Source organism: Octopus bimaculoides, chromosome 30, assembly GCF_046866305.1.
Source record: "Octopus bimaculoides isolate indiv1 chromosome 30, ASM4686630v1, whole genome shotgun sequence".
Lineage (NCBI taxonomy): Eukaryota > Metazoa > Mollusca > Cephalopoda > Octopoda > Octopodidae > Octopus > Octopus bimaculoides.
The window spans coordinates 11,596,962-11,624,461 of NC_142957.1; the positions used below are offsets into that span (position 1 = coordinate 11,596,962).

Here is a 27,500-nt window from a genome sequence, read left to right on the forward strand (position 1 = left end):
AGTGTCTTCTATGTCCTTGGGCCAACCAAAACCTTGGGAGTGGATTTCGTTGATAGAAACTGAAAGAAACCTGTGGCATATATGTGTGTGTGTGTGTGTGTCCCCGTGTCTGTGCTTGTCCCCGCCTTACAGTTTGACAACCGGTGTTGGTGTGTTTATGTCCCTGTCACTTACTGATTCAACAAAAGAGACTGACAGAATAAGTACTAGGCTTAAAAAAAAAGTCCCGGGGTTGATTTGTTCAACTAAAATCCTTTAAGGCAGTGCTCCAGCATGGCTGTAGTCAAATGACTGAAACAAGTAAAAGAATAAAAGAATATATGTGCATGTATGTGTGTGCACATATATATATATATATATATATATATATATATAATACAAAGAATATATATGCATGTATACACATATATATGTATATACTTTCATCTACATGTGTATATAGATGCATATCAGGGTACAGGACGTTAGAACAATGAACTACAGACAACGGAACGAACACATAGGAAAACAGATAGCCACTTGGAATTAATCCTTCGTCAGCTGCCTCTATTCTCACTAGACGTTTCGAAGATAAGGCAGAACGTACTCTAGTATAGTCTCTTCCTGAGTAGTGGATCGACCCACAAAACAGAGGATTCCAAGGTGGCAAACACAAACCAAGACAGGAAAAATTGGACAGTGAAAGGCTGTATCCTACACCAGTTTCTCATAACCAGCCCCAGCCTATTCCAAAGTACCTTGGATCGTAGGGCGACATGTTGTGCTTGAGGAGACCTATTGAGTCAGGTACATCAACACCAAAATAAAAATCAAATGGAAAGTGCTTTATAGGTGCAAAACCAATGGTCAGTCTATGGCCAGCCATAACTTTTAACTTGCTAAAAAGTAGATTACAGCTTTAATACTTCAGAGTGTCTTTTTTTCAGATATATGAACTACCTTCAACACACACACACACACACACACACACACACACACACACACGCACACACACTTGTTTCTTTGTTTACTTTGGGATTATGAATTAACTTGGTGGAGGTGCAATGGCCCAGTGGTTAGGGCAGCGGACTTGCGGTCATAGGATCGCTGTTTCGATTCCCAGACCGGGCGTCGTGAGTGTTTAATTGAGCGAAAACACCTAAAAGCTCCACGAGGCTCCGGCAGGGGATGGTGGCGAACCCCTGCTGTACTCTTTCACCACAACTTTCTCTCACTCTTACTTCCTGTTTCTGTTGTGCCTGTAATTCAAAGGGGTCAGCCTTGTCACATTGTGTGTCACGCTGAATATCCCCCGAGAACTACGTTAAGGTAAGGGTACACGTGTCTGTGGAGTGCTCAGCCACTTGCACGTTAATTTCATGAGCAGGCTGTTCCGTTGATTGGATCAACTGGAACCCTCGACGTCGTAAGCGACGGAGTGCCAACAACAACAAATTAATTAACTTAACCCTAACCTCATAATCACAAAATGTTTTTCCATCAAAGAATAACATCATGAAGCTATTTCCTTTATCAAAACAAACCAACTTAAGACATTTTTTTTTTATTTGTTACTCGAAGAAGTGGTCCACAAAGCTGGGTGCATGTATATTTCTTTCCATAAGTGCAGCTCTGGTGGCTGTGTGGTTAGAAGCTTGCTTGCTAAGTGTTTGGTTCTGGGTTCAATCCCCACTGGGTGGCAATTTAAGCAAATTTTTTTTTTTTTAGATGGAAATTTTAAAAAATGCCTGTCGTATATATACGCATATTTATATCTATATATATATGTGTGTCTTTTTGTTTGTGCTTGTCCCCTACCCACTGCTGGAGAACCGGTGTTGGTGTGTTTGCGTCCGTGTGACTTGGAAAAGGAGGTGTGGCATTCGATCATATAATAATATAAATAATATATAAATATATGCATATATACATACATATATGTACATACTCTCTTCACTCTTTTACTTGTTTCAGTCAGTGACTGCGACCATACTGGAGCACCACCTTCTAGTCAAGTAAATCTACCCCAGGACTTATTCTTTAAGAGCGTAGTACTTGTTCTATCGGTCTCTTTTGCCGAACCGCTAAGTTACGGGAACGTAAACACGCCATCATCGGTTGTCAAGCGATGTTGGAGGGACAAACACAGACACACAAATATATAAACATACATATACATATATATATATATATATATATGACGGGCTTCTTTCAGTTTCCGTCTACCAAATCCACTCACAAGGCTTTGGTCAGCCCGAGGCTATAGTAGAAGATGCTTGCCCAAGGTGCCACGAGAACGGTACTTTGTGGAAAAGTTCAGGGTTGCAGAACCCCCCCCAACCCCACCGCCACCGCCATCATCAACACTTTAACCACTACCACCACCACCACCACCACCACCAGTTGTTGGTGTTTCTTTTAACCCCAGGACATTCAGTTTTGAACCAGAGGTCATTCACTCACTGGACATAAATGAGCGCATCTCTCTCTCTCTCTCTCTCTCTCTCTCACCCCCAACACATGCATACACACACACACACACACACACACACACACACACACACACACACACACACACACACACAGAAAGTAAAGGTAAACTTGTCTTGAATCATGCTGATTCATAAGGGCTGCTTTCCCAGTGTCCCCCCACACACCTCGAGGGGACGCCCGTCTATCGCAGGGTTACTCACTTTTGCCAGCTTAGTGGACTGGGGCAATGTGAAATGAAGTGTTTTGCTCAAGAACACAACGGTGGTGTCGCCAGGCCCATGAATCGAAACCACAATCTTCCAATCACGAAACAAGTAATAGAGTAAAAGAGCAAATTAATCATCTCCCATTTGGAACGATGATTAATTTGTAATTATCACAATCTCCACACACACACACACACACACACACACACACACACACACACACACATATATATATATATATATATGCGTGTGCTTGTATACACACACACATACATATATATGTGCGTACGTGCGTATGTACATACATACAAAAATACATACTCGTTTATATGCGAGAGAGAGAGAGAGAGAGAGACAGACGTATGTATGTCTCTCTATATAACACAATATGTATGTGAAAGAGTACATCTATACACACACACACAGATATATATATATATATATATATAGAGAGAGAGAGAGAGAGAGAGAGAAAGAGAGAGAGATAGATAGATATCTATAACGATATATATTCACATACGTGTAACATACACTCGAGTATCGACACACAGACCTATATGACTGTGTCTCTATAATATACTACAGTCAATAATCCTATTCCATATTAACTAAGTCGTCCACCTGTCAACTTCCGTCGTCTGCCTGTTTCTCTCCGTACTTTACACTGTTGTAAGTTTTTCAAAAGTTTCCATATTCTAAATCTCTTTATCTCTGTATCTCTTTCATTCAAATATTTCTTTCTCTCATTCAATTATTTTCGCTTTTTTTTCTTTCTATCGTTCGTTCCTTCGTTTACAACTTTCGTCTGTTTTTTCTTCATTTTTTCCCCCACTTTTTCGTTCGTTCCTTTCTTTCTTTCTTTCTTCCTTTTTCCTTCCATTCTTTCCTTCTTAATTTTTCCTTTTCTCTTTCTTTACTTCTTTTTCTTTCCCTTTTCCCTTCTTTCTTTCTTTCCTTCCTTTTTCTTTTTTGTTTTTCCTTTCGTTTTTTTCTTCTTCTTTTTGTCCTCTTTCTTTCTTGTTTAGCCCCAGGTCAATCCAAATCCTCTAGTCTTAGGATCAAAGATGTTTCCAGCTTCGGGCCATCGCATCCTGTATTTTTTATTTAGAAAGGCATAGTGTATCTAGGACTACATTTTCTAATGTGCCCTTCATTTTTTAAACAGTGAAGTGGTCATTACACGGTGTAGCTTATTATGTATATTGAGTGACTTTGGGTGACCGCTCTGAGGCTCAAACGTTGATGCCTTGATCATGTTATTTAACCCCAGGTCAGCCCTGATCCAGCAGACCTATGATCAGAGATGTTTCAATTGTGACCATCCTGCCTTTTATTCAAACATAATGTATCTAGGACTTTATTATATAATGTGTCTTTCCTTATTATTGTTTAGCCCATGGTTAGTTTTACACACTAGCGTAGCTAGAGTGTGTGCCGCCCGGGGCGGCCCCTCCGTTCGCCGCACCCGAACCCCACGAAAAAGAAAAACACGTATTGCCTACAGAAGACCCAAAGTGCCGCCCCTACCGCATCCTAGCTACGTTAGTGATTTTACCCCTGAAATCCCATATTCAAATATGTTCTAGCTATGGCTATCCTGTCTTTTATTCAGACATAGTATATCTATTCAGGCATAGTGTATCTAAGACTACATTATCCAATGTGTGCACCCTAGTTGCTCTTTAGCTCCAGGTCCGTGCTGAGCCTGCAGACCTATGTTCGAATTGGCAACGGATGAGCATGGTGATCCCGAATTAAGCCATTGATATCAGACTGAATGCTTCAGTCTCAAATCACCTCGTCCCTCCAGGTTCAGGCAGTTTCTAAAAAGCAAACACTTGACAGCCCGTTATCCCCTCAATCACACCTCTCAATCGTCGATTACAATACAGATTACGACATCAGGCCTCAAACATTAGCTGCAGTGAAAACTTTTCTTTTCCCACGATTCACGGCGCTACAAATTTCAAGCGTGTTCATCTGGGTGAGCTGGTCTTTCGCACGCCGACCCTCCCCATTCGACCGCTTGGCTATCAGCAACCTCTTGTAATTCCTCGCCGGATAATTTTTCAGATTAACACCGGCACCATCTTTTAGGGTCAGGGTTAGGATTTTAGGGTTAGGGTTACAGTTAGGGTTTTAGGGTTTGGGTTAGAGAATTCCGTCCCTAACCGTAACCCTAACCCTAAACACTAACCCTAACTCTAAACCTAAAACTCTAACCTTGACCCTAAAACCCTAACCCTAACACCCTAGTGAAGATCGTGCGGGTGTTAATCTGAAAAAATTACCCCTCGCCGACCCCTAGGAGGTCCCTAGGACACCCTTTGGCGACCCCTGATTTAAGGTGTTAATGATTTAGATAAATTTTAGGATCTTTTTTAAAACGGGGGCCACATTTTTCATTAACGAAACACTTTGAAACTTGGAACACTGGTAGAATGTGTCATATAAAACATCTTTTTCTCTTAGTCTTCTTAAAAAAAAAAGAAATCCCTAAGTTATTCCATGTTAAAGTTGTCGTATTTCTGTAATTTCAACCAATCACTGACGTCCATTCAGCCGATATACATTAAGTGCCGACTACATAAACAAACGATTCTGAAACAATTCTATCGGTGATAGGGTTAGGGTTAGGGTTAGGGTTAGGTTAAAACAGCAAATTTAAAAAGAAAAAAGTAAATAAAACGAAGCAAAAAAAAAGAAAATGAAAAAAGCAAATTTAAAATGAAAAAAGCAAATAAAACGAAGCTATGGCTTAATCAGCCAATGGAGTAAATGTAAACAACTGAATACTTGTCAGTGATTGGTTGAAATTATCGAAATAAGACAATTTTTTTACATGAAATAAATTCGAATACAAAAATATTTTTCTGTTCTATAACACAAAATAGATAAGTATACGAAGTTTGAAAGTCTTTCGGTACCAAAAACACTACGTAAAACATTAATGAAAAATGTGGCCCCCGTTCTATCTTTTACTTGTCTCACTAATACCCATGCTGGAGCACCATTTATATAAATCTTATAAGGGAAAAGGTAAATAAATACATGCTCTTAAATCTATTGAGTAAGCCTTCAGCTTAATATCGAAATTTTAAAAAATATAACTTAACATAGAAAACATAATACACACACACACACACATATATATATATATATTAAATTAATAATAATATTCATAACTCTCTCGGAGTGACAGGTGTTAGGAAGAGCATAGGCCCGAAACGTTAAAGACTTATATTTATATATATGTATGTGTTTGTGTGAGTGTGTATGTGTGTGTGTGTGTGTGTGTGTAATGAAACATTGGTCATAGAACAAACATCAAATTTGAGTCAACAACTTTATATATATAACACCATTCCCTCAAACATTGAATCATATATAAATATTACCATGGTTCTTAAACATATATAAAAATATACACATGTACATAAAAACACAGAAGGTATAAATATATATGTGAATAAATTACAAATATAGAACAGTCTATCAAAAAGTTAAATAACAACCAACTAAAAAATTCATAAGAATTCCAAAGCGTGCCATGCTACCAAAAACCTAATTTACAAAGATAAAATAAAATATCAACTGACTAAAAATATTTTAAAAAGTATTTCTTTTTTTACAAAAGTATGTGCAAAGTTCAATTTTTAAAACCATGGCAGGTTAGAGTCCATGAGCAAATAGACTTCCACAAGGTCAATTCAAATACATCTATGGCCATTTCGGGAGTTCACCACCGCAGTTCAATTACACTAAAGTACACCACGGCAATGAACCCCTCATCAGGATGAACAGGAAACAGGAAACATGCAGAGTGCAAAACTAAAAAGTTTATACAACTCTCTCTCTCTCTCTCTCTCTCTCTCTCTCTCTTTTACTTGTTTCGGTCATTTGACTGCGGCCATGCTGGAGTACCGCCTTTAGCCGAGCAAATCGACCCCCCCCCCAAGACTTATTCTTTGGATGCCTAGTACGTATTCTATCGGTCTCTTTTGCCGAACCGCTAAGTTGTCAAGCGATGGTGGGGGGACAAACACAGACACACAAACATAAACACACACATACATACATATATATATATATATATATATATATATATATATATATATACGACAGGCTTCTTTCAGTTTCCGTCTACCAAATCCACTCACTGGAAGATGGCCATGCAGAAAGAAAATGGAGTCTAGAACATGTTATAAGCTTTAATACTAAAGCTTTCTACTTTTGGTTACCATAGATAATAGCAGTTTCAAATTTTTGATACAAGGCCAATATGATAATAGTAATAATAGTAATAATAATAATAATAATAATAATAATAATAATAATAATAATAATAATAATAATAATAATAATAATGATGATAATAATAATAATGATAAAAAAGAGATAAATTGTTATCTTATGCATAAATTTAAGGAGAATAATAAACGCTCAGGTAATTCATTTTAGCTGCTTAATATTGTTGTAAGGGGAAAACAATTGAAGATAGCGTTACAGGAGCAATCCCTCTGCTTTGTCCAGACGAAATCAGCATTTTTGGGGCATGTAACAGTAATCTGGTTTACGCAACTGAATTTGTATTTAATTAAAATACCAATCTCATTATCATCATCATCATCATCATCATCATCATCATCATCGTCGTCGTCGTCGTCGTCATTGTTGTTTATTTAATGGCTGTCTTCCATATATGTATATGAGTAGGACAGGTGACAGGAGGTGGTCAGGTAGAAAAACTACCCTAGGCTACTGTGTCTGTTTTGTCAGGGCTTTTTTTTTTTTTTTAATGGCTGGATACCCTAACCCTAACCCTAGCCCTAACCCTAATCCTAACACTGACTGACCACTCCACAGAGTGGACTCAGTGCTTTTTATGTGGCACCAGCACAGGTGAGGTCAGTTTTGGCATGGTTTTTACAGCTGGATGCCCTACCAAATACCAACAGTGTGGACTGTCTGTTTAATCAAAATAGCTAAGATTAATGCATGCATCCATTTTTCCCCATTCTTCTCTGTGGACAGGCCCCCCTTACTCTCACTCTGAATGTCTCTCTACCTCTCTCTGTGTGTCTGTCTGTCTGTCTGTCTGTCTGTCTGTCTGTCTCTCTCTCTCTAACTCTCTCTTTCACCTTCCTCTCATTCCTTGTCTTAGTGAGGCTCCTCGATAGTAAGAGGGTCAACTCTGTTTGCCAGAGGCCCTTCTATTATGAGCTCATGGCTACGGCTACGGCTATCCCGTCCAGTACGAGAGGAACCGCGGGATCAGAGCAACGGTTTGCGCGCTCGCTCGATAGAGCGGTGGTGCCAGGCTGCCTCTGAGCGATAACGGCTGAACGCCTCTAAGCCGGAACCGTAGCCGGACCCGAGTTGTTTTCCAAAAGCGTTTCAACCTCAAGGCGCATGCCTTAGCTCGGCGTTCGCCGTCCGCCCGTCGCGTTCACGCGCGGCGAGCGGCAGCGTCGCCGGCGGAATTGCCATTTCGGGACGTTTGCGGCGGTGGAAAAGCGGTCGGTCTTTACGTCCGGCCGCTCGCGAAGTCGTCGCCGACGTCCCGCTCCCCTACGACTTGTTCGAAGAGATCGAGACGAAAAGGATCGCTTGCATACGACTCGACTTGCCGTTCGGAGTGACGTGCTTAGTAGAGCAGCTACCACACTGCGATCTATTGAGTCTCTTCTCGCGAACGACACGATCCGCCCTTTCGAGGCGGCAATCTCCTCGTCTCCGTGGCTGCTTCTGCAGCCGCCGCGTATCCTTTCCCTTTCTTTTATTGCGAGACGACGAGAGAAACGGTGAAAGGGATCATCCCTTGACTTGCCGCTGCCGTTCGGAGTAACGTGCTTAGTAGTGCAGATACCACACTGCGATCTATTGAGTCTCTTCTCGCGAACGACACGATGCGCCCTTTCGAGGCGGGAGGACCGATGGAGAGCGACACCGAGACCGAGAGAGGAAGCGCGGCTGAATGGTTTGTCGTCGGCGAAAACGAAAGAAGGACGTAAAGGAAAAATAGCGATCGAGGCGACGAAGACGAACGGAAGAAAGGTAACGCAGATACGAGAGCGCACGGCCGCCGCCGAGGCGAGCGAGTCGTCGGAGTGCATTTCCTTAGGTCGCCGCTGGGTGCGAGACCGGTGTCGGGGCGTGTGTCATCCATCGTCGCATTTCAGCAGAGGCGGATTTTCTCATTGCTTTCTTTCTTTCTTTTTACTCTGAAGAGACGCGCACCAACACAACAAACCGTGAACCGTTTGCATCGAGCGAGACCGTGTGCCGGTCGCCGCCGCGTACTCGCTAAGCGGATAGACAGCTCTGCCGGCGTGTTTCCGCCGGCGAACCTCAGGTTTCAATCGAAAGCGCTGTCGGACGGGAGTGTCTGTGTGTGCCACGCGGCGGACGAGAAAGAAGAAGCGAGTCGTGGAGGCAGCGATTGGGAGCGAGAAAAGAGAATGCGGTCGGCCGCCGGCGCTATGAAAAGGCCGACGACGTGTCGGCTGCCATACGAGCCACGCGGCCGGTACCGTACCCGTGAGTTTGCAATCGAAAGCGCTGTCGGCCGGGAGTGTGTGTGTGTCTGTGTGTGTCACTCTAAGGCGGCCTAGGCGGACGAGAAAGAAGCAGGCCGAGCGAGAAGGAAGCGATTGTGAGCGAGCAAAGAGAATGCGGACGCCTCGGCGGCGGACGGCCGGAGCCGAACCGCCGGCTCGATGGAAAGGCCGACGTGTCGGCTGCGATACGAGCCACGCGGCCGGTACCGTACCCGTGAGTTTGCGATCGAAAGCGCTGTCGGCCGGGAGTGTGTGCGGCCTAGCCGGCGGACTAGGCGGACGAGAAGGAAGCGATTGGGAGCGAGCAAAAAGAATGCGGACGCTTCGGCGGCGGACTGCCACCGGCGAGATGGAAAGGCCGACGTGTCGGCTGCGATACGGGCCGCCAAGGCGGACGAGAAGGAAGAAGATGAAGAAGCCGAAGCAGCAGGCCGAGCGAGTCGTGGCGGCAGCGTGAAGGAAGCGATTGTGAGCGAGCAAAGAGAATGCGGACGCCTCGGCGGCGGACGGCCGCAGCCGAACCGCCGGTGCAATGGAAAGGCCTACGTATCGGCTGCCTTACGAGCCACGCAGCCGGTAGCGTACCCGTGAGTTGGCGATCGAAAGCGCTGTCGGCCGAGAGTGTGCGTGTCTGTGTGTGTTACACGGCGGCCTAGGCGGACGAGAAAGAAGAAGCAGGCCGAGCGAGTCGTGGCGGCGGCAGCAGCGGCGGAAGTAGCAGCGAGAAGGAAGCGATTGGGAGCGAGCAAAGAGAATGCGTACGCCTCGGCGGCGGACTGCCGCCGCCGAACCGCCGCGGCTCGATGGAAAGGCCGATGTGTCGGCTGCGATACGAACCACGCGGCCGCTAGCGTACCCGTTTCGGGGTCCGAGTTCCCGAGTTCGCGAGTTTGCGGCTCGGGGTGCGGTGGGATAGTCAGCCTCTAGGTGACCCTCATACCCCAAGGGGGTCCAGACTACTATGTAGGGTAGTCGTTGATCGGATGGGTTCGCCGACTGGAAGGAATGTTTTAGCCTCTCATTAATTCCGACGGTCGGACCCGCCTAACCCGCCGCACGATTGCTTTTACACGGCCGGCGTGTCCTCGATTCTTCCGCCGACCACCCGCCCGCCTAGTAGTGAGCTACCTCGCCTTCGCTGACGACGTCGTTCCGCGCCCCGCGCCGCGTCAGATTAGCTCGCTCGCCACGCCGACAGCCGCCTGCCCGCCTGTTCGTGCTGTCACCATCGACCGATCGGTATCCTCCTCTTCCTCGCCTACGCCAAGCACTCCGACCGGAAGGGATATCCTCGCCTCTCCTTTCTACTGACGGTCGGACCCGCTTAACCCGCCGCTCGATTGATTCTACACGGCCGGCGCGTCCACGATTCTTCCGCCGACCACCCGCCCGCCGCCTCGTAACGAGCCCCTCGCCCTCGCTGACGCCGTCGTTCCGCGCCCCGCGCCGCGTCAGATTCGCTCGTTCGCCCGCCGACAGCCGCCTGCCCGCCTGTTCGTGCTGTCACCATCGACCGATCGGTATCCTCCTCCTCCTCTTCCTCGCCTACGCCAAGCACTCCGACCGGAAGGGATATCCTCGCCTCTCCTTTCTACTGACGGTCGGACCCGCTTAACCCGCCGCTCGATTGATTCTACACGGCCGGCGCGTCCACGATTCTTCCGCCGACCACCCGCCCGCCGCCTCGTAACGAGCCCCTCGCCCTCGCTGACGCCGTCGTTCCGCGCCCCGCGCCGCGTCAGATTCGCTCGTTCGCCCGCCGACAGCCGCCTGCCCGCCTGTTCGTGCTGTCACCATCGACCGATCGGTAACCTCCTCTTCCTCGCCTACGCCAAGCACTCCGACCGGAAGGGATATCCTCGCCTCTCCTTTCTGCTGACGGTCGGACCCGCTTAACCCGCCGCTCGATTGATTCTACACGGCCGGCGCGTCCACGATTCTTCCGCCGACCACCCGCCCGCCGCCTCGTAACGAGCCCCTCGCCCTCGCTGACGCCGTCGTTCCGCGCCCCGCGCCGCGTCAGATTCGCTCGTTCGCCCGCCGACAGCCGCCTGCCCGCCTGTTCGTGCTGTCACCATCGACCGATCGGTATCTTCCTCGCCTACGCCAAGCACTCCGACCGGAAGGGATATCCTCGCCTCTCCTTTCTGCTGACGGTCGGACCCGCTTAACCCGCCGCTCGATTGATTCTACACGGCCGGCGCGTCCACGATTCTTCCGCCGACCACCCGCCCGCCGCCTCGTAACGAGCCCCTCGCCCTCGCTGACGCCGTCGTTCCGCGCCCCGCGCCGCGTCAGATTCGCTCGCTCGTTCGCCCGCCGACAGCCGCCTGCCCGCCTGTTCGTGCTGTCACCATCGACCGATCGGTATCTTCCTCGCCTACGCCAAGCACTCCGACCGGAAGGGATGTCCTCGCCTCTCCTTTCTGCTGACGGTCGGACCCGCTTAACCCGCCGCTCGATTGATTCTACACGGCCGGCGCGTCCACGATTCTTCCGCCGACCACCCGCCCGCCGCCTCGTAACGAGCCCCTCGCCCTCGCTGACGCCGTCGTTCCGCGTCAGATTCGCTCGTTCGCCCGCCGACAGCCGCCTGCCCGCCTGTTCGTGCTGTCACCATCGACCGATCGGTATCCTCCTCCTCTTCCTCGCCTACGCCAAGCACTCCGACCGGAAAGGATGTCCTCGCCTCTCCTTCTTAGGACCAGGCTGGGTGAAAACCAACTAAGAACGGCCATGCACCACCACCCACCGAGTTGACGTGCTGGTGTCACATAAAAAATATGAATGTGTCAGCCACTCTCAATGCTCTGCAAAGGATGTAGGTGTCAAAAGCAGCTCTTTTTCTAAGGTTCAAGAAGAAGATTGAATCATGCGATAGTTGCGCAAGAGACTGATCATGTGAAACAACTGTGGGTCGGTCGTGATGTCTGATCATTTACCTAGCGGTAAACCTTTTACTACTAAACCTTTTACTTTTTACTGTTTCAATCATTTGTCCATGTGTGTTGTTTGTGTGTGTGTGTGTGTTTGTGTGTCTTTCTCTATGTATGTATATATGTGTATATGTTTGCATGTTTGTAAGTACGTATGTATCTATTCCTGCGTGGGTGTTGTTATTTGCTGTAGCAAGCATTCATGTGTGTGAGTATGAGTGTCTGTACATGTATGTGTGTGTGTGTGTGTGTGTGTGTAAGTGTTTGTATGTGTATGTGTGTATCTGTGTGTGTATGTGTTTGTACATGTGTGTGTGTAAAATAAATAGATATTTGACTTACAACTGTAAGCAAGACCCAAAAAACTGTTAAAACTAGAACCGCAACACCATTACGACAACAACTACCACTACACTACTTATCAAAGCTCAAACAGATTTACAATTTTTTGTTGTTAATGTACGTTGTGACATAACAACTTCCTGAATATTACACGGCCATTTATGCATAGCTAATCAAGTTTAGCAGGTGATAACAGTCTCAACGTGCAGCTAATGTTTAACCAATTCTTCATAGAGTTACAATCTTGGTTGAGCTATTGCATACTGCTTCAACCCCAAAATCAATAATTGATCAGAGATGAGCTGGTGGCTCATATGAATACATCATGTTAAATTATGACCAACATCAAAACAACAACAGTAACCACTGAGTGGACTGGAGCAACATAAAATAAAGTGTCTTGCTCAAGAACACAACACACAGCCTGGTCCGGGATTCGAACTCACAACCTCACGATCGTAAGCTTGACGCTCTAACCACTGAGCCATGTGCCTTCACACACACACACACACACGCACACACACACACACACACACACACACACACACACACACACATATATACATATATATATAATTATTACAAATTAAAAGGGTAAAGGTTTATCAATTTATTAATTTATTAATAAATCAACAATTAATAATTTTTACCCAGCCCTTCGGTATGAAAGCACCATTATCGGTGGAGAACTTATTTAAAAGTTCCCATACATTTATAAACATAATTAAGGGATCAGCAAGCATTTGCTTCACCATATACCGAAGTTCAGAAATAGCAGCTAAAAAAGCTGAGACTCCAATCTGTTGGAGTCTCAGCTTTTTTAGCTGCTATTTCTGAACTTCAGTATATGGTGAAGCAAATGCTTGCTGATCCCTTAATTATGTTTATAAATATATATATATATATATATATATATATATATATATATATATATATATATACGGCGGGCTTCTTTCAGTTTCCATCTACCTATCTTCTAACAAGGTTTTGGTTGGCTCAAGGCTATAATAGAAGACACTCGCCTAAGGTGCCATGCAGTGGGACTGAACCGAGAACCATGTGGTTGGGAAGCAAGCTTCTTACCACACAGCCATTCCTGTGTATACACACACACATACATATTGATATTCACCCAGTCAAGTGTCAAAGTACGGCTTTACTTTCAGATAAGAAAATCCATTTAACTTTTATAAACAAACAAAACGTGTTAAAAAATAATTGAAACAAAGACAAATATCTATATAAAAAAACAAACTTCGGCTAATATGTCTTTAAGTGGACTCATGACCTGTCCTGCAAGAAATAACAGTTAAATCTATGCCATTATACTAAACCATGCTACATCAATCTCCATCACTACCACTACTAACGTTGCCACCTCTGAAAGTACCACCATGACCATCACCAACGAAAATGCAATCATCACTAGTACTTTGTGTTTCCACACCTATACACCATGGCCACCACCACTGCTGCTATTACCAATACTACCACCACTATCGACGCTGCCTCGGCTACTGATAATGCTACAAACCCCCCCCCCCCCCCGCCACCAAACTGTTAAAACTAAAACCGCAACACTATTACGACAACAACTACCACTACACTACTTATCAAAGCTCAAAGGTCAAGAGATCTAATCAGACCTGAAGCATCAATGGCTGAAGTGGTATGAAGCAGGAGGGAGGGTAGCAGTGGTGATGGTGGTGGTGGTTAGGATAGCGGTGGTGGTGGTGGTGGTGGTAGTTGTGGTGGTGGTGGTGGTTGTAGTCGTGGTGGTAGCTGCAGTGGTGTTGCGGTGATGGCGATGGCGGTAGCGATAGTGGTGGTGGTGGTGGTGATGGTGGTGGTGATGGTGGTGGTTAGGATAGCGGTGGTGGTGGTAGTGATAGTGGTGGTAGTGGTGGTGGTGATGGTGGTGGTTAGGATAGTGGTGGTGGTAGTAGTGATAGTGGTGGTGGTAGTGGTGGTGGCGGTGGTGATGGTGGTAGTGATAGTGGTTGTTGCTGTAGTGGTGGTGGTGGTGGTGGTGGTAATGGTGGTCGTTGTAGTAGTGGTGGTGGTGATAGCGGTCATTGTGGTGGTGGTGGTATCGGTGGTTGTTGTAGTGGTAGTTGTCTTGGTTGTAGTTGCGATTGTGGTGGTGATGGGGGTTATGTTAGTGGTGGTGGAGACAGTTACAGTGTTGGTAGTAGTGGTGGTGGTGGTGGTGGTGGACAAAGACATCGCGTCTCCTCTATTTATGGCAAGCTGAAACTGGTTTTGGGAGTCATTTGACATGAATCTAGGTGCAGGGCGAGAGAGAATTCCGGGTTTGGTGCATCCACGACCACCACGAACAGCTACAAGGACAACAATTATAGTAACAACAACATTATATCATCATCATCATCATCGTCATCGTTTAACATCTGCTTTCCATGCTGGCATGGGTTGGATGGTTTGACAGGAGCCAGCCAGGTAGAAGACTACCCCAGGTTACTGTATCTGTTTTGGCAGGGTTTTATGGTTGGATGCCCTTCCTAACACCAACCATTCTGCAGAGTGGACTCTGTGCTTTTATGTGGCACCAGTGCAGGAGAGGACAATTTTGGCATGGTTTTTACAGCCGGATGCCCTTCTGAACACCACCCGAAAGGGTGAAAGGCAAAGTCAACCTTGGTGGAATTTGAACTCAGAACGTAACGGCAGATGAAATACCGCTAAGCATAAGTCGGCATTACTTGGAACTGCATTCATATGGCATAAAGTACTGTCTATCTGAGGTCCTTGTTGTGACTTGATAAACAGTACAAACCCCCAGTAGACACAATATTTTCAATCAACAACCTCACGATATTGTATACTGTGCGACATCTATAATAATAATAATAATAATAATAATAATAATAATAAAAATCTCAAGAAGTATGTGGAACAAATAGGGGCTGCAATAAGGGTGGAGCACTTGCAGAAAACAGCACTGCTTGGAACCACTCGAATACTCCGGAAGGTGCTCGAAAAATAAGGGGTGTTCCCTTAGTTCACTGGCAGTGAACAGCTGCCACCGTAGTACATCTCCAGAGTTAGAAGCTGTGCAAAGGCAATAATAATAATAATAATAATAATAATAATAATCCTCTTTTTTCTTTTTGTCTTTTTCTCTCTTGTAGTAATCCAGCATCCGGAGTTCAATCCCAGCAAGGATAAAGTTCACCATTCACCATGGGCGTCCGGTTCTTTCTCAGGGAACTCTGGGTATTCCGTAACATCTTCATTGTGGTACTCACCCCTCTCCTGCTTCTTCCCATACCCCTCATTCTGAGGTCAGTGGTAAGTTTCGACAACAGAGGGTGCTGCTGGCCCTTGTTTTTTTTTTGTTAATTATTTCTATCTTTTACCGTGGACTACTGCCGTGCTGGAGCACTGCCTTTGAAGAGTTTTAGTGAGACACTAGCACTCAATTTGTTTTTTAAAAGTCTGGTATTTGTTCTGTTGGTGAAGGCTCATGGCTCAGTGGTTAGGCTGTTGGACTCACAATCCTAAGATTGTCGTTTCGTTTCCTGCACCGGGCGACGTGTTGTGTTCTTGAGCAAAACACTTCATTTCACATTGCACCAGTCCACTCAGCTGAACCACATGGTTCCGGGTTCAGTCCCACTGCGTGGCACCTTGGGCAAGTGTCTTCTACTATAGCCTCGGGCCGACCAAAGCCTTGTGAGTGGATTTGGTGGACGGAAACTGAAAGAAGCCCGTTGTATATATGTATATGTGTGTTTGTGTGTCTGTGTTTGTCCCCACCCCCAACATCGCTTGACAACTGATGCTGGTGTGTTTAGGTCCCCGTAACTTAGTGGTTCGGCAAAAGAGACCGATAGAATAAGTACTAGGCTTACAAAGAATAAGTCCTGGGGTCGATTTGCTCAACTAAAAGCAGTGCTCCAGCATGGCTGTGGTCAAACGACTGAAACAAGTAAAAAAAATAAAAAACCCTGCAACTGTCTGGCATCCCATCCAGGGGAAATATGAGCACCACGAGAGCTGGGAAAATGGCCCTTACGAGTCTGTATGACTCGCAAAGGATCTTACATAGTCTATTGGTCTCATTTTACCAAACGGCTACGCTACAGAGACTGTAAACAAACCAACAAACAGTTGTCAAGCTGTGCTGAGAAGCAAATACACACACACACACACACAAAAGACTGCTGGCCCTATGTAAAAATGTGAAACTACTATTATCATTATTCAGCCCTTGTGGCCAATAAAAGAAATCATTATTATTATCATTATTATTATTATTTTGACAGGAAGCTAAATGCGCCTATGCTATATTGGTGATGGCCATTTACTGGATCAGTGAGGCCCTGCCCATAGCCGTCACCTCCCTCCTGCCCCTTGTCATGTTCCCCATGTTAGGGGTCTCTCCAGCAAAGCAGGTTGCGAAGAATTACATCAATGTGAGTGGCTTTTTTTTCTTTTCCTTCTTTCCTTACTACTTCCTCATCTTCCTTTCTTTTTTCCTTTCTTTCTTTCTTTCTTTCTTTCTATATTTGTTCAACATCACCACCACCATCATCATCATCATCATTGTCAACTATACAACTGTTACTACTACCACAAGCACTGCTCCACCACCACTACCTCCACCACCACCACCACGGCTACCACCAACATAACCACCATCACCACTAATACCGCTGCCACCACCAATGCCACACACCATCACCATGGCCACAACCACCACCACCACCACCACCACAACAACAATCACCACCACCATCACCACTACTACCACTACCACGAACACCAACCACTGCTACCACCATAACAATCTCTACCATCGCTGCCACCACCACCACCACTGCTACCAACATTGCTACTACTACAACCACCAGCTCCACCATCACCACTACCTCCACCACCACCACCACCACCACCACCACCACCACCACTGCTACCAACATTGCTACTACTACAACCACCAGCTCCACCATCACCACTACCTCCACCACCACCACCACCACCACCACCACTATCATCACTAATACTACTACCACCATCATTACTACACACCATCGTTGTTGGCACTCCGTCGCTTACGACGACGAGGGTTCCAGTTGATCCGATCAACGGAACAGCCTGCTCGTGGAATTAACAAACGTGCAAGTGGCTGAGCACTCCACAGACACGTGTACCCTTAACGTAGTTCTCAGGGATATTCAGCGTGACACAGAGTGTGACAAGGCTGACCCCCTTTGAATTACAGGCACAAAGCAGAAACAGGAAGTAAGAGTGAGAGAAAGTTGTGGTGGAAGACTACAGCAGGGTTTGCCACCATCCCCTGCCGGAGCCTCGTGGAGCTTTAGGTGTTTTCCGCTCAATAAACACTCACAACGCCCGGTCTGGGAATCGAAACCGCGATCCTATGACCGCGAGTCTGCTGCCCTAACCACTGGGCCATTGCGCCTCCACATACACACCATCACCATGGCCACAACCACCATTATCACCATCATCTCCACCACCACCACCACTTCCACCACCACCACCATCCTTCCTACGCATACGATGCTGCTTTCTTGCTTCCCAAATATTCATTTTCTTCTCGTCTCATTTAATTCCGATTTATCTCGTTAGGACACGTCCATGTTATTCGTTGGTGGCCTGGTTGTCGCTTTAGCAATCGAAACTTGGAACCTACACAAAAGAATCGCTTTACGGACGCTTCTTATATTTGGTACGGAACCGAAGAGGTAAGCCGCCATTTAACACCTGTAATTAGTGCCAGATTTATGATAGATGGGACCCTGTGCTAAGCTTGCTTACCAACCACATGGTTCTGGGTTCAGTCCCACTGCGTGGCACCTTGGGCAAGTGTCTTCTACTATAGCCTCGGCTCGACTAAGGCCTTGTGAGTGGATTTGGTAGACGGAAACTGAAAGAAGCCCGTCATATATATGTATTCCAGCTGTGACCATCCTGTCTTTTATTCAGACATAATGTATCTAGGACTACATTATCTAATGTGTCCTTCCTTGTTGTTTAGCCCTAGGTCAGTCCTGATCCAGTAGACTTATGATCAAAGATGTTCCAGCTGTGGCCATCCTGCCTTTTATTCAGGCACTGTGTATCTTGGACTACATCATCTGATGTATCCTTCCTTGCTGCTGTTGTTTAGCCCCAGGTCAGTCCTGATCCAGCAGACCTATGATCATAGACGTTCCAGTTATGACCATCCAGTCTGTTATTCAAGCACACTATATCTAGGACATTCTAGCCATGACCATTCCCGGTCACTTTTACAAGCAGTGTATCTTGGACTACACTATCAAATGTGTCCTTCATCTTAAAACATCAGAATATATTTTTGAGAGAAATATCACTGCTATTCTTAACAGACATAATGACCACCACTCAGAGATTTGTCTTATTCATACATCCTAGGTTGCTCCTCGGTTTAATGTTCACTACATGGTTCCTATCCATGTGGATAAGTAACACCGCAACGGCAGCCATGATGATACCCATTGCCGACGCCATTCTGAAGCAGCTGCGGATCGCAGATGACGACACAGGTGAGTACGTAACCTCCTTGTCTGTCTGTCTGTTTGTTTGTTTGTGTGTTAATTCGGCCGTTTGCTTGTTTGTTTGTCGGTCTGTGTCTCTCTGTCTGTGTGTCTGTCAAACTCTCTCTCCCTGTTTATCTGTCTCCCTGTCTATCAATCTACTTGTCTTTATCTATCTCTGTCTATCTGTCTCTGAATAAATCTACTCTTTCGCAAGAGTCTGGATCTCGAAGTAAAGACAGTATTCATAGACCCGGAGGGTAGATTGGTTGTTCTGGATGTCGATGGCAGCGATGGGTGTGCTTTTCGACTCATATCAGTATATGCACCACCTTTAACAGGTAGGCCGGATTTCTTTCGACGTCTAGAAGTATTCCTAGGAACGTCTCGTCCTTTGCTTTTAGTGGGGGATTGGAATGCTACCTTGGACACGCATCTAGACTATGTGGGCAGAGATAGGAATAGACGGGGATGCAAATGCCTCAAAGACCTGCTCAGACGCTTTCAACTGTCTGACAGGTACCGACTCGATTACCCGAATGCGCCAACGTGGACATGGACAAACCGCATCGGGTCGTCGAGATCGTATCTAGATAGAATACTGTGTAGGAGAGTAGATAGAGATAGCATAGGGTGTCCACAATTTCACATAGTCAGCTACACAGATCACAAACTTGTGACGTGTGGCTAATAAAAGAAATGTATCTATCTATCTATCTATCTATCTATCCATCTGTCTATCTATCTATCTATCTATCTATCTATCTGTCTATTTATCTTATCTATCTATCTATCTATCTATCTGTCTGTCTCTCTATCAATTTATCTATCTATCTATCTATCTATCTATCTACCTATCTACCTGAGACATGGTTCCCCCCCCCCCCCCCGGGATCTAATCTAGATGTCTCTGACATCCCCTTTTTATCATACCTGGGGCACCTACAATAACAGGAACAGTTCTCGTTTTAAGATACCACATCTTTTGTAGGTCAATTTCCAGGTCCTTATATTTACTTAGTTTGTCAAATTCTTTGACAGATATATTATTAGCGGTGGAGGCGCAATGGCCCAGTGGTTAGGGCAGCGGACTCGCGGTCGTAGGATCGTGGTTTCGATTCCCAGACCGGGCATTGTGAGTGTTTATTGAGCGAAAACACCTAAAGCTCCACGAGGCTCCAGCAGGGGGATGGTGGTGAACCCTGCTGTACTCTTCCACCACAACTTTCTCTCACTCTTACTTCCTGTTTCTGTTGTACCTGTGGTTGGTGTTAGGAAGGGCATCCAGCTGTAGAAACTCTGCCAGATCAGATTGGAGCCTGGTGCAGCCAACTGGTTCACCAGTCCTCAGTCAAATCGTTCAACCTATGCTAGCATGGAGAGCGGACGTTAAACGATGATGATGATGATGATGATGATTATTATTATTATTATTATTATTTATGCTGTTAATACTGTTTCAATTATTTCCAAATTTCCTCTCCCCGCATGTCTGCTGCCAACCTTTGTTCAGTCAAGGAAAACGATGAAAGCCTCAAGATGGAAACTTACAAGAAGGTGGATCAAGATACGACGAAGACTCCGGAAAAAACAGAAGCGATAGAAAATTCCACACATGTAACGACAGCAGCAACAACAACAACAACAAAAGCACCACCACCACCAACAACAACAACAACAAAAGTGGCAACAACAACAACAACAACACCAACAACACCTGCTGAGACAAACAAAACAAATTTTGATATTACTGAGAAAGGGTTAGCATTAGGGATCTTTATATTGGTTTCTTTCTTTATTTCTTTATATTTATAGGCACAGGCATGGCCATGTGGTAAGAAGCTTGCTTCCCAACTGCATGGTTCTGTGTTCAGTCCACACTGTGTGGTACCTTGGGCAAAGTGTTTTCTGCTATAGCCTCGGGCCGACCAAAGCCTTGCGAGTGGATTCGGTAGACGGAAACTGAAAGAAGCTTGTGTGTGTGTGTGTGTGTGCCGGTGGTATGTAAATGCACCATCCAAACGTGATCGATGCCAGGTCCACCCACTGGCTCCCGTGCCGGTGGCACGTAAAAAGCAACCACTACACTCTTGAAGTGGTTGGCGTTAGGAAGGGCATCCAGCTGTAGAAACATTGCCAGATCACATTGGAGCCTGGTGCAGCCTCCTGGTTTGCCAGTCCTCAGTCAAACCGTCCAACCCATGCCAGCTTGGAAAACAGACGTTAAACAATGATGATGATGATGATATATGTACTACGCACAGGGGTGGCTGTGTGGTAAGTAGCTTGCTTACCAGCCACATGGTTCTAGGTTCAGTCCCACTGCGTGGCACCTTGGGCAAGTGTCTTCTACTATAGCCTCAGGCCAACCAAAGCCTTGTGAGTGGATTTGGTAGAAGGAAACTGAAAGAAGCCCGTCGTATATATATATATATATATATATATATATATATATATATATATATATATATATTTGAGGGAGAGAGAGTGAAAAAGATTTAGGATAGAATAGTGGGAGAAGAGGAGGTAAAAGAATAAGAGAGAGAAAAAGATATATATATATATATATATATATATATATATATATATATATATATATATATATATAACTGTACTGTTATTGTTCCCATCCATTCATATTCACATGATGTAATATGTGCAACTTCTACAACAGGCTCCAGTCCATTATGGCCGCCAAAGATGAACAAACCCACATTAGACTGTGTAAAGCTGTCTGTCTATCTATCGCATATTCAGCCAATGTTGGAGGCATGGGTACCCTAACAGGAACGGGACCAAATTTGGTGTTGAAAGGACAGTCGGATTTGTAAGTATTTATATTGATACCCTTCGTATATGCCTGTCTGTTTGTCTGTGCTTCAGTTTGTCTGTTTGTCTCTACCTTCACATTAAGTTAATAATCTAACCAGCATACAGCATCCCCACTATTATATATATATATATATATATATATATATATTTATATATATATGGTTATTGCTGACCCCATCATATATATATATATATATATGAAATAATTAAGATTCAATTGAATTAGGTACTTAAGTTGAAACACCAGGTAAGTCCAGCATTATCTGCACAGCTCAAAGTAGGGTGAATTAAATCAAAATAAGTAACTGGATATCAAGTAGTAATGCAGTACAACTGTTTCAAGCAGCTCCATTTAATTGAACAATGCAAGCGTTACATCAATTTAAATGCAGGGCTATCTTCAGTTTCAATAAATTTGGATTTTCAACAGACAAGTTACATTAATATAATTTCTCTCAAATATTGTATCAGAGTAAGAAGATGAAAGAATTTCATGCTGTCGCCATTGCAGCAAGAGTGATATAAGAGAAGAACTACAATTTTGGAGTGGCATGGAATACAGTGAGGGTAAGGGTTCCTTATACACGTTAAAATACGGTTTGTGTTTGTCTCTCCACAACAGGTTTTTCAGTGAGGTTGGCCTACCCCCAGCAGTAACCTTTGCTAACTGGATGATGTTTGGGATTCCACTGTCTTTCATCAACCTCATCTTCATATGGTTTTGGCTTGTTGTCTTTGAGTTACGTCAATGGTAAGTAATTGTTTTACGCACACACTAACACACACACACACATCATCATCATCATCATCATCATCATCATCGTTTAACGTCCGCTTTCCATGCTAGCACGGGTTGGACGATTTATATATATATATATATATATATATATATATATATATATATATATATATATATATATATATATATATGGCTGAGTGGTGAGAGAGCCTGCTTCGTCACTACATGGTTCCGAGTTCAGTCCCACCATGTGGCACCTTGGGCAAGTACGTGTCTGCTACTATAGCCTCAGGCCAATCAAAGCCTTGTGAGTGGATTTGAAAGATGGAAACTGAAAGAAGCCCATCGTGAATATATGTGTATGTGTGTATGTATGTATGTATGTATTTGCGTGTCTATGTTTGACAACCGATGTTGGTGTGTTTACGTCACCCGTAACTTAACTGTTCACCAAAAGAGACTGATAGAAGATGTACTAGGCTTACAACGAATAAGTCCCAGGGTTGATTTATTTGACTAAAGGCGGTGCTCCAGCATGGCCGCAATCAAATCTATGACTGTCTTCACAAAGCGCCTGCGCACACCACACCGTCCTTCACTGACAGTGCACATGCGCCCTTATACGTTCTAGGACAGTTCACTTGCTTTCTCACAGGGGTGTCAGGATTTCACCACCACAGTGTGTGTGTGTGTGTGTGTGTGTGTGTGTGTGTGTGTGTGTGTGTGTGTGTGTGTGTGTGTGTGTGTGTGTGTGTGTGTGTGTGTGTGTGTGTGTGTGTGTGTGTGTGTGTGTGTGTGTGTGTGTGTGTTTTAAGCACAAAATATCTCAGAATGGTTAAAATTCTTTGTTTCCATTTGCAGGAATCCGAAATTGTGGTGTTGCAACAAGAACGGGACAGGAAATAACAGGAGGGTTAGGAGACTGATTCAGGCAGAGCTGAGGGCTTTAGGGAACATCTCGTATGTATAGTCATGAAAGGAGGGACGGGGGTGGGGGGGTGGGGAATCAACCGCCTGCAGACCAAAGACACATACACTCAAACGCACACATACACTCATACACACACATACACTCATACGCACACACACACTCATACTACTACTGCTGCTACTGCTGCTGCTACTACTACTTCTACTACATCTACACACGCACACCACACCCACTACCACCATCACCACTACTACTACTGCTGCCACCTCTACTACTACTATTACACAAGCACATACACAACACCACCACCACCACCACCACCACCACATCACTACTCCTGCTCCTGCTCCTACTACTACTACTACTACTACTACACACACACACACACACACACACACACACACATACCACTACCACTACTGCAACCAACTCCACCACCACCACAGCCCTAGTCATAAACCAAACCCTCTTCTTTTTTCACCCCGGAATCCCTTTTAAATCTTTTCCAGATTCGCCGAGATCCTCACTGGTGTTTGTTTCCTAGTTCTCACTCTTCTCTGGATAACACGTGACCTGCAGGAGGCTGGAGGGTGGAAGAACTTGTTTAAAGACAAGTAAGGCTTACTTTTATATAATTGAAGTAGTGAGTGGCACGGCTGGAAGGGCAGAGTAAACGTAGGGGTGGAAGAATGTGTCTGAAGGCAAGTAAGGCTTACTTTGATTTTACTAAAGTTGTGATGGGCGAGGCTCGAAGGGCTGACCTAACATAAGACTGTAAGAACTTGTTTGAGGACAAGCAAGGCTTACTTTTATATTATCAAAGTAGTGATAGGCAAGGCTGGAAAGAGAGAGCTAAAATAAGGATGAAAGAACTTGTTTGAGGACAAGTAAGACTTCCCTTTATACTATTAACCCTTTTGATACCAACCTGGTTGAAACCACCTCTGGCTCTGTAGTACAAATGTCTTGTTTTCATAAGTTTTGAATTAAAATCTTCCACCAAACCTTAGTCACAATTCATGTTCCTAACTCTAGCTTAATGATAACTAAGTTGTTTTACTAAATTCTTTGTTATATTTAAAATTAATTGAAAGAAACACAGAGCATCTCAACAGAAATATGGTAACAAAAGGGTTAAAATATATAATAGAGAAACAATTCTTAACCTTTTTTGATGCCAACCTAGTTGAAACCACCTCTCTCTCTCTCTCTGTAGTACAAATGTCTTGTTTTTAAAAGTTCTGAATTAAAAACTGGCCAGATCCAGCCTCTCACACCTACCCTACAATGTCATTCTAAAAATAAACAATCCCATCACTGAAACCTCAAAGCTATGAGATAATCCATGATTAATTCAAAACTATGTGGATAAACGAGAATTACCATATTTTAACATGCATAAGGAACCCCACTAATCTTTGGAGTTTAGAATTTGGAAAAAATGGCTTTGTAAGGGATTATAATACTATCCTTGTGTAAGAAACTCCCATATTTTTAAACCTAATTTTTGACAAAAATGGGTTCCTTATACACGCTAAAATATGGTAGATTTGACAGAATTATCTGAACGTTAAAGGGTTAATCCTTTCCATTCTACAGGTATATCACGGATACAACAGCGGCCATGTTTATTTCTATCTTGCTGTTTATTTTGCCGGCCAAAGTTCCCAGATTCTCCTGGAAAGGTAGGGTTGTTTTTGGTCCTTTCTGTGTCTATATAAAACTGTACAACAAGGTGTATAGTTCATTGCCTAGGAATTTTATATATGTATATATATATATATATATATATATATATATATATAATTTTCATTGTCAGTGTGGTAAGTAGCTTGCTTACCAACCACATGGTTCCGGGTTCAGTCCTACTGTGTGGCACCTTGGGCAAGAGTCTTCTACTATAGCCTCAGGCCGACCAAAGCCTTGTGAGTGGATTTGGTAGATGGAAACTGAAAGAAGCCTGTCATATATATATATGTATATGTATATAGTGTGTTTGTGTGTCTGTGTTTGTGTGTGTCTGTGTTTGCTTGACAACCAACGCTGGTGTGTTTACGTCCCTGTAACTTAGCAGTTTGGCAAAAGAGAGACCGATAGAATAAGTACTAGGCTTACAAAGAATAAGTCCTGGGGTCGATTTGCTCGACTAAAGGCAGTGCTCCAGCATGGCCACAGTCAAATGACTGAAACCAGTAAAAGAATAAGAACAAAATCATAAACTGTATTTAATCATAAACATGTTCTCTACTGTTTATTTAACAGGGCATGGCGCTGGAGGTTGGCCCACCATACTCACATGGAAGATCGTGGAGACTAGATTGAACTGGGGCATCATCTTACTACTGGGGGGTGGATTCGCCATAGCAGCTGTTTCGAAGGTAAGTTGAAATTAAACTGAACTGAGGTAGAATTAGAGGCAAGTTAATTTTAATTGATATCTTTGATTCAGTTTTGGTGTTTAGCCTCATCTATCATCACCATCCATTAACATCTGTTGTCCATGTTGGCATGGGTTGGATGGTTTGACCAGAGCCAGTAAGCTGGGGCAGGGAGGGGGCCATATATATATATATATATATATATATATATATATAATGTCTAGGTTATGGTACAGCAAACACATACAAACACACACACACACACACCAAAACATATACATGATGGGCTTCTCACAATTTCCCTCTACAAATTCCAATCCTAATGCTTTGGGTAGCCCCATAGCTACAGTTGAAGATACTTGCCTGAAGGGTTTACGATGAGATTGGACCCAAGATGACATGGTTGGGCAGCAATGTTGTCCAAGGGAAAGGCAAAGGGGTCGATACAGCTTGGCCCCAGTGACGTTGCAACACATTTCTAGAGTGGAGTAAACTGAAGCAAAATGGAAAATAAAGTGTCTTGCTTAAGAACACAACACACAGCCTGGTCTGGGAATTGAAATCACAACTTCGTGATTGTAAGCCCAATGCACTGACCACTGAGCCATGTATCTTCAAACACACACACACTCACACACATGGACAGGCACACATATATATATACATATATAAATATTGAACAATGAGAATGAGTGCTCAATACTGCAATGGTGGATGAAGATCCTTTATTTGTGTATTAAGGCTACCATTGGTTTCATGTTTAGGAATCTCTTAACAATTATCAACTCTGTCACATGGAACACGAGTGTTCATCTCTATTTTGGATTAATATACCTCATTATCTCCAAACTTCTTCACAAACTCCCAATTATATTTGTGCCATTCATTTATTTTCCCATTAATCTTTGGTTTCAACAGGAATCTGGATTATCTGCTGTAATCAGTGATAACCTCATGGGCCTTTCATCGATAACCCCATGGGTGATGGCTTTGATCCTGGGCTTCATCGTTGCTATGTTGACAGAAATAACCAGCAACACAGCCACAGCCACCATCTTGATGCCAATTATGGCAGAATTGGTAAGTTAACGAGCCATTTTGATTTTATTCTTCTACAACAAAGTTGCAATCATTTGGACAGTGGCCATGCTGGACTATTCCATTTAAGTACACTTGTTGATTGTATTGCCCCACCCCCCACCCCACCGCTATAAAGGGGTTGATATTAGGAAGGGCATCCAGCTGTAGAAGCCATACCAAACCAGACACCGGAGGACAATGCAGTCCTTCGATCTATCAGATCTTTGTCAAACCAGCCAACCAACCTCGGACCCATTTACTGGATGCAGCTTAAAACCAACTCAAGGATGATATTCCAAAAGATTTCGTAAGAATACCCTCTCTACCATTTTACCTAATCTTTATTTAACGAACAATAATTTATGGTGATTTCCTTCCAATGCAGGCTATCTCAATTAGAATGAATCCACTCTACCTGATGTTCACAGCGACCTTGGCATGCTCATATGCATTTATGTTACCTGTGGCAACACCGC

The 27,500-nt window shown here is 44.3% G+C and overlaps 1 protein-coding gene and 1 long non-coding RNA gene across 5 annotated transcripts in view; one reads left to right on the forward strand and one right to left on the reverse strand.

Annotated features, from left to right (window-relative positions):
* The window catches only part of LOC149130204 (uncharacterized), a 300,717-nt gene that overhangs the window by 37,547 nt on the left and 235,670 nt on the right, over positions 1-27,500 (reverse strand). The gene's annotated exons all lie outside the window — the stretch shown is intronic.
* The window catches only part of LOC106879920 (Na(+)/citrate cotransporter), a 40,500-nt gene that overhangs the window by 5,489 nt on the left and 7,511 nt on the right, over positions 1-27,500 (forward strand). The window contains exons 1-14 of one of the 3 annotated variants that reach the window (XM_089345786.1): positions 3,190-3,347; positions 15,669-15,828; positions 16,806-16,955; positions 18,136-18,251; positions 18,943-19,073; positions 20,578-20,824; positions 21,739-21,891; positions 22,519-22,647; positions 23,497-23,595; positions 24,076-24,180; positions 25,166-25,251; positions 25,829-25,944; positions 26,863-27,024; positions 27,410-27,500. The exon at positions 27,410-27,500 is cut by the window's right edge and continues 47 nt beyond it. In XM_089345786.1, coding sequence (XP_089201912.1) covers positions 15,721-15,828; positions 16,806-16,955; positions 18,136-18,251; positions 18,943-19,073; positions 20,578-20,824; positions 21,739-21,891; positions 22,519-22,647; positions 23,497-23,595; positions 24,076-24,180; positions 25,166-25,251; positions 25,829-25,944; positions 26,863-27,024; positions 27,410-27,500 — 1,693 coding nt within the window. In that variant the 5' untranslated portion in view covers positions 3,190-3,347; positions 15,669-15,720. Of the gene's footprint in view, positions 1-3,189; positions 3,348-11,801; positions 12,187-15,668; positions 15,829-16,805; positions 16,956-18,135; positions 18,252-18,942; positions 19,074-20,577; positions 20,825-21,738; positions 21,892-22,518; positions 22,648-23,496; positions 23,596-24,075; positions 24,181-25,165; positions 25,252-25,828; positions 25,945-26,862; positions 27,025-27,409 lie in introns of those variants that run through there. The other 2 variants (XM_089345788.1, XM_089345787.1) reach the window with 2 other exon arrangements.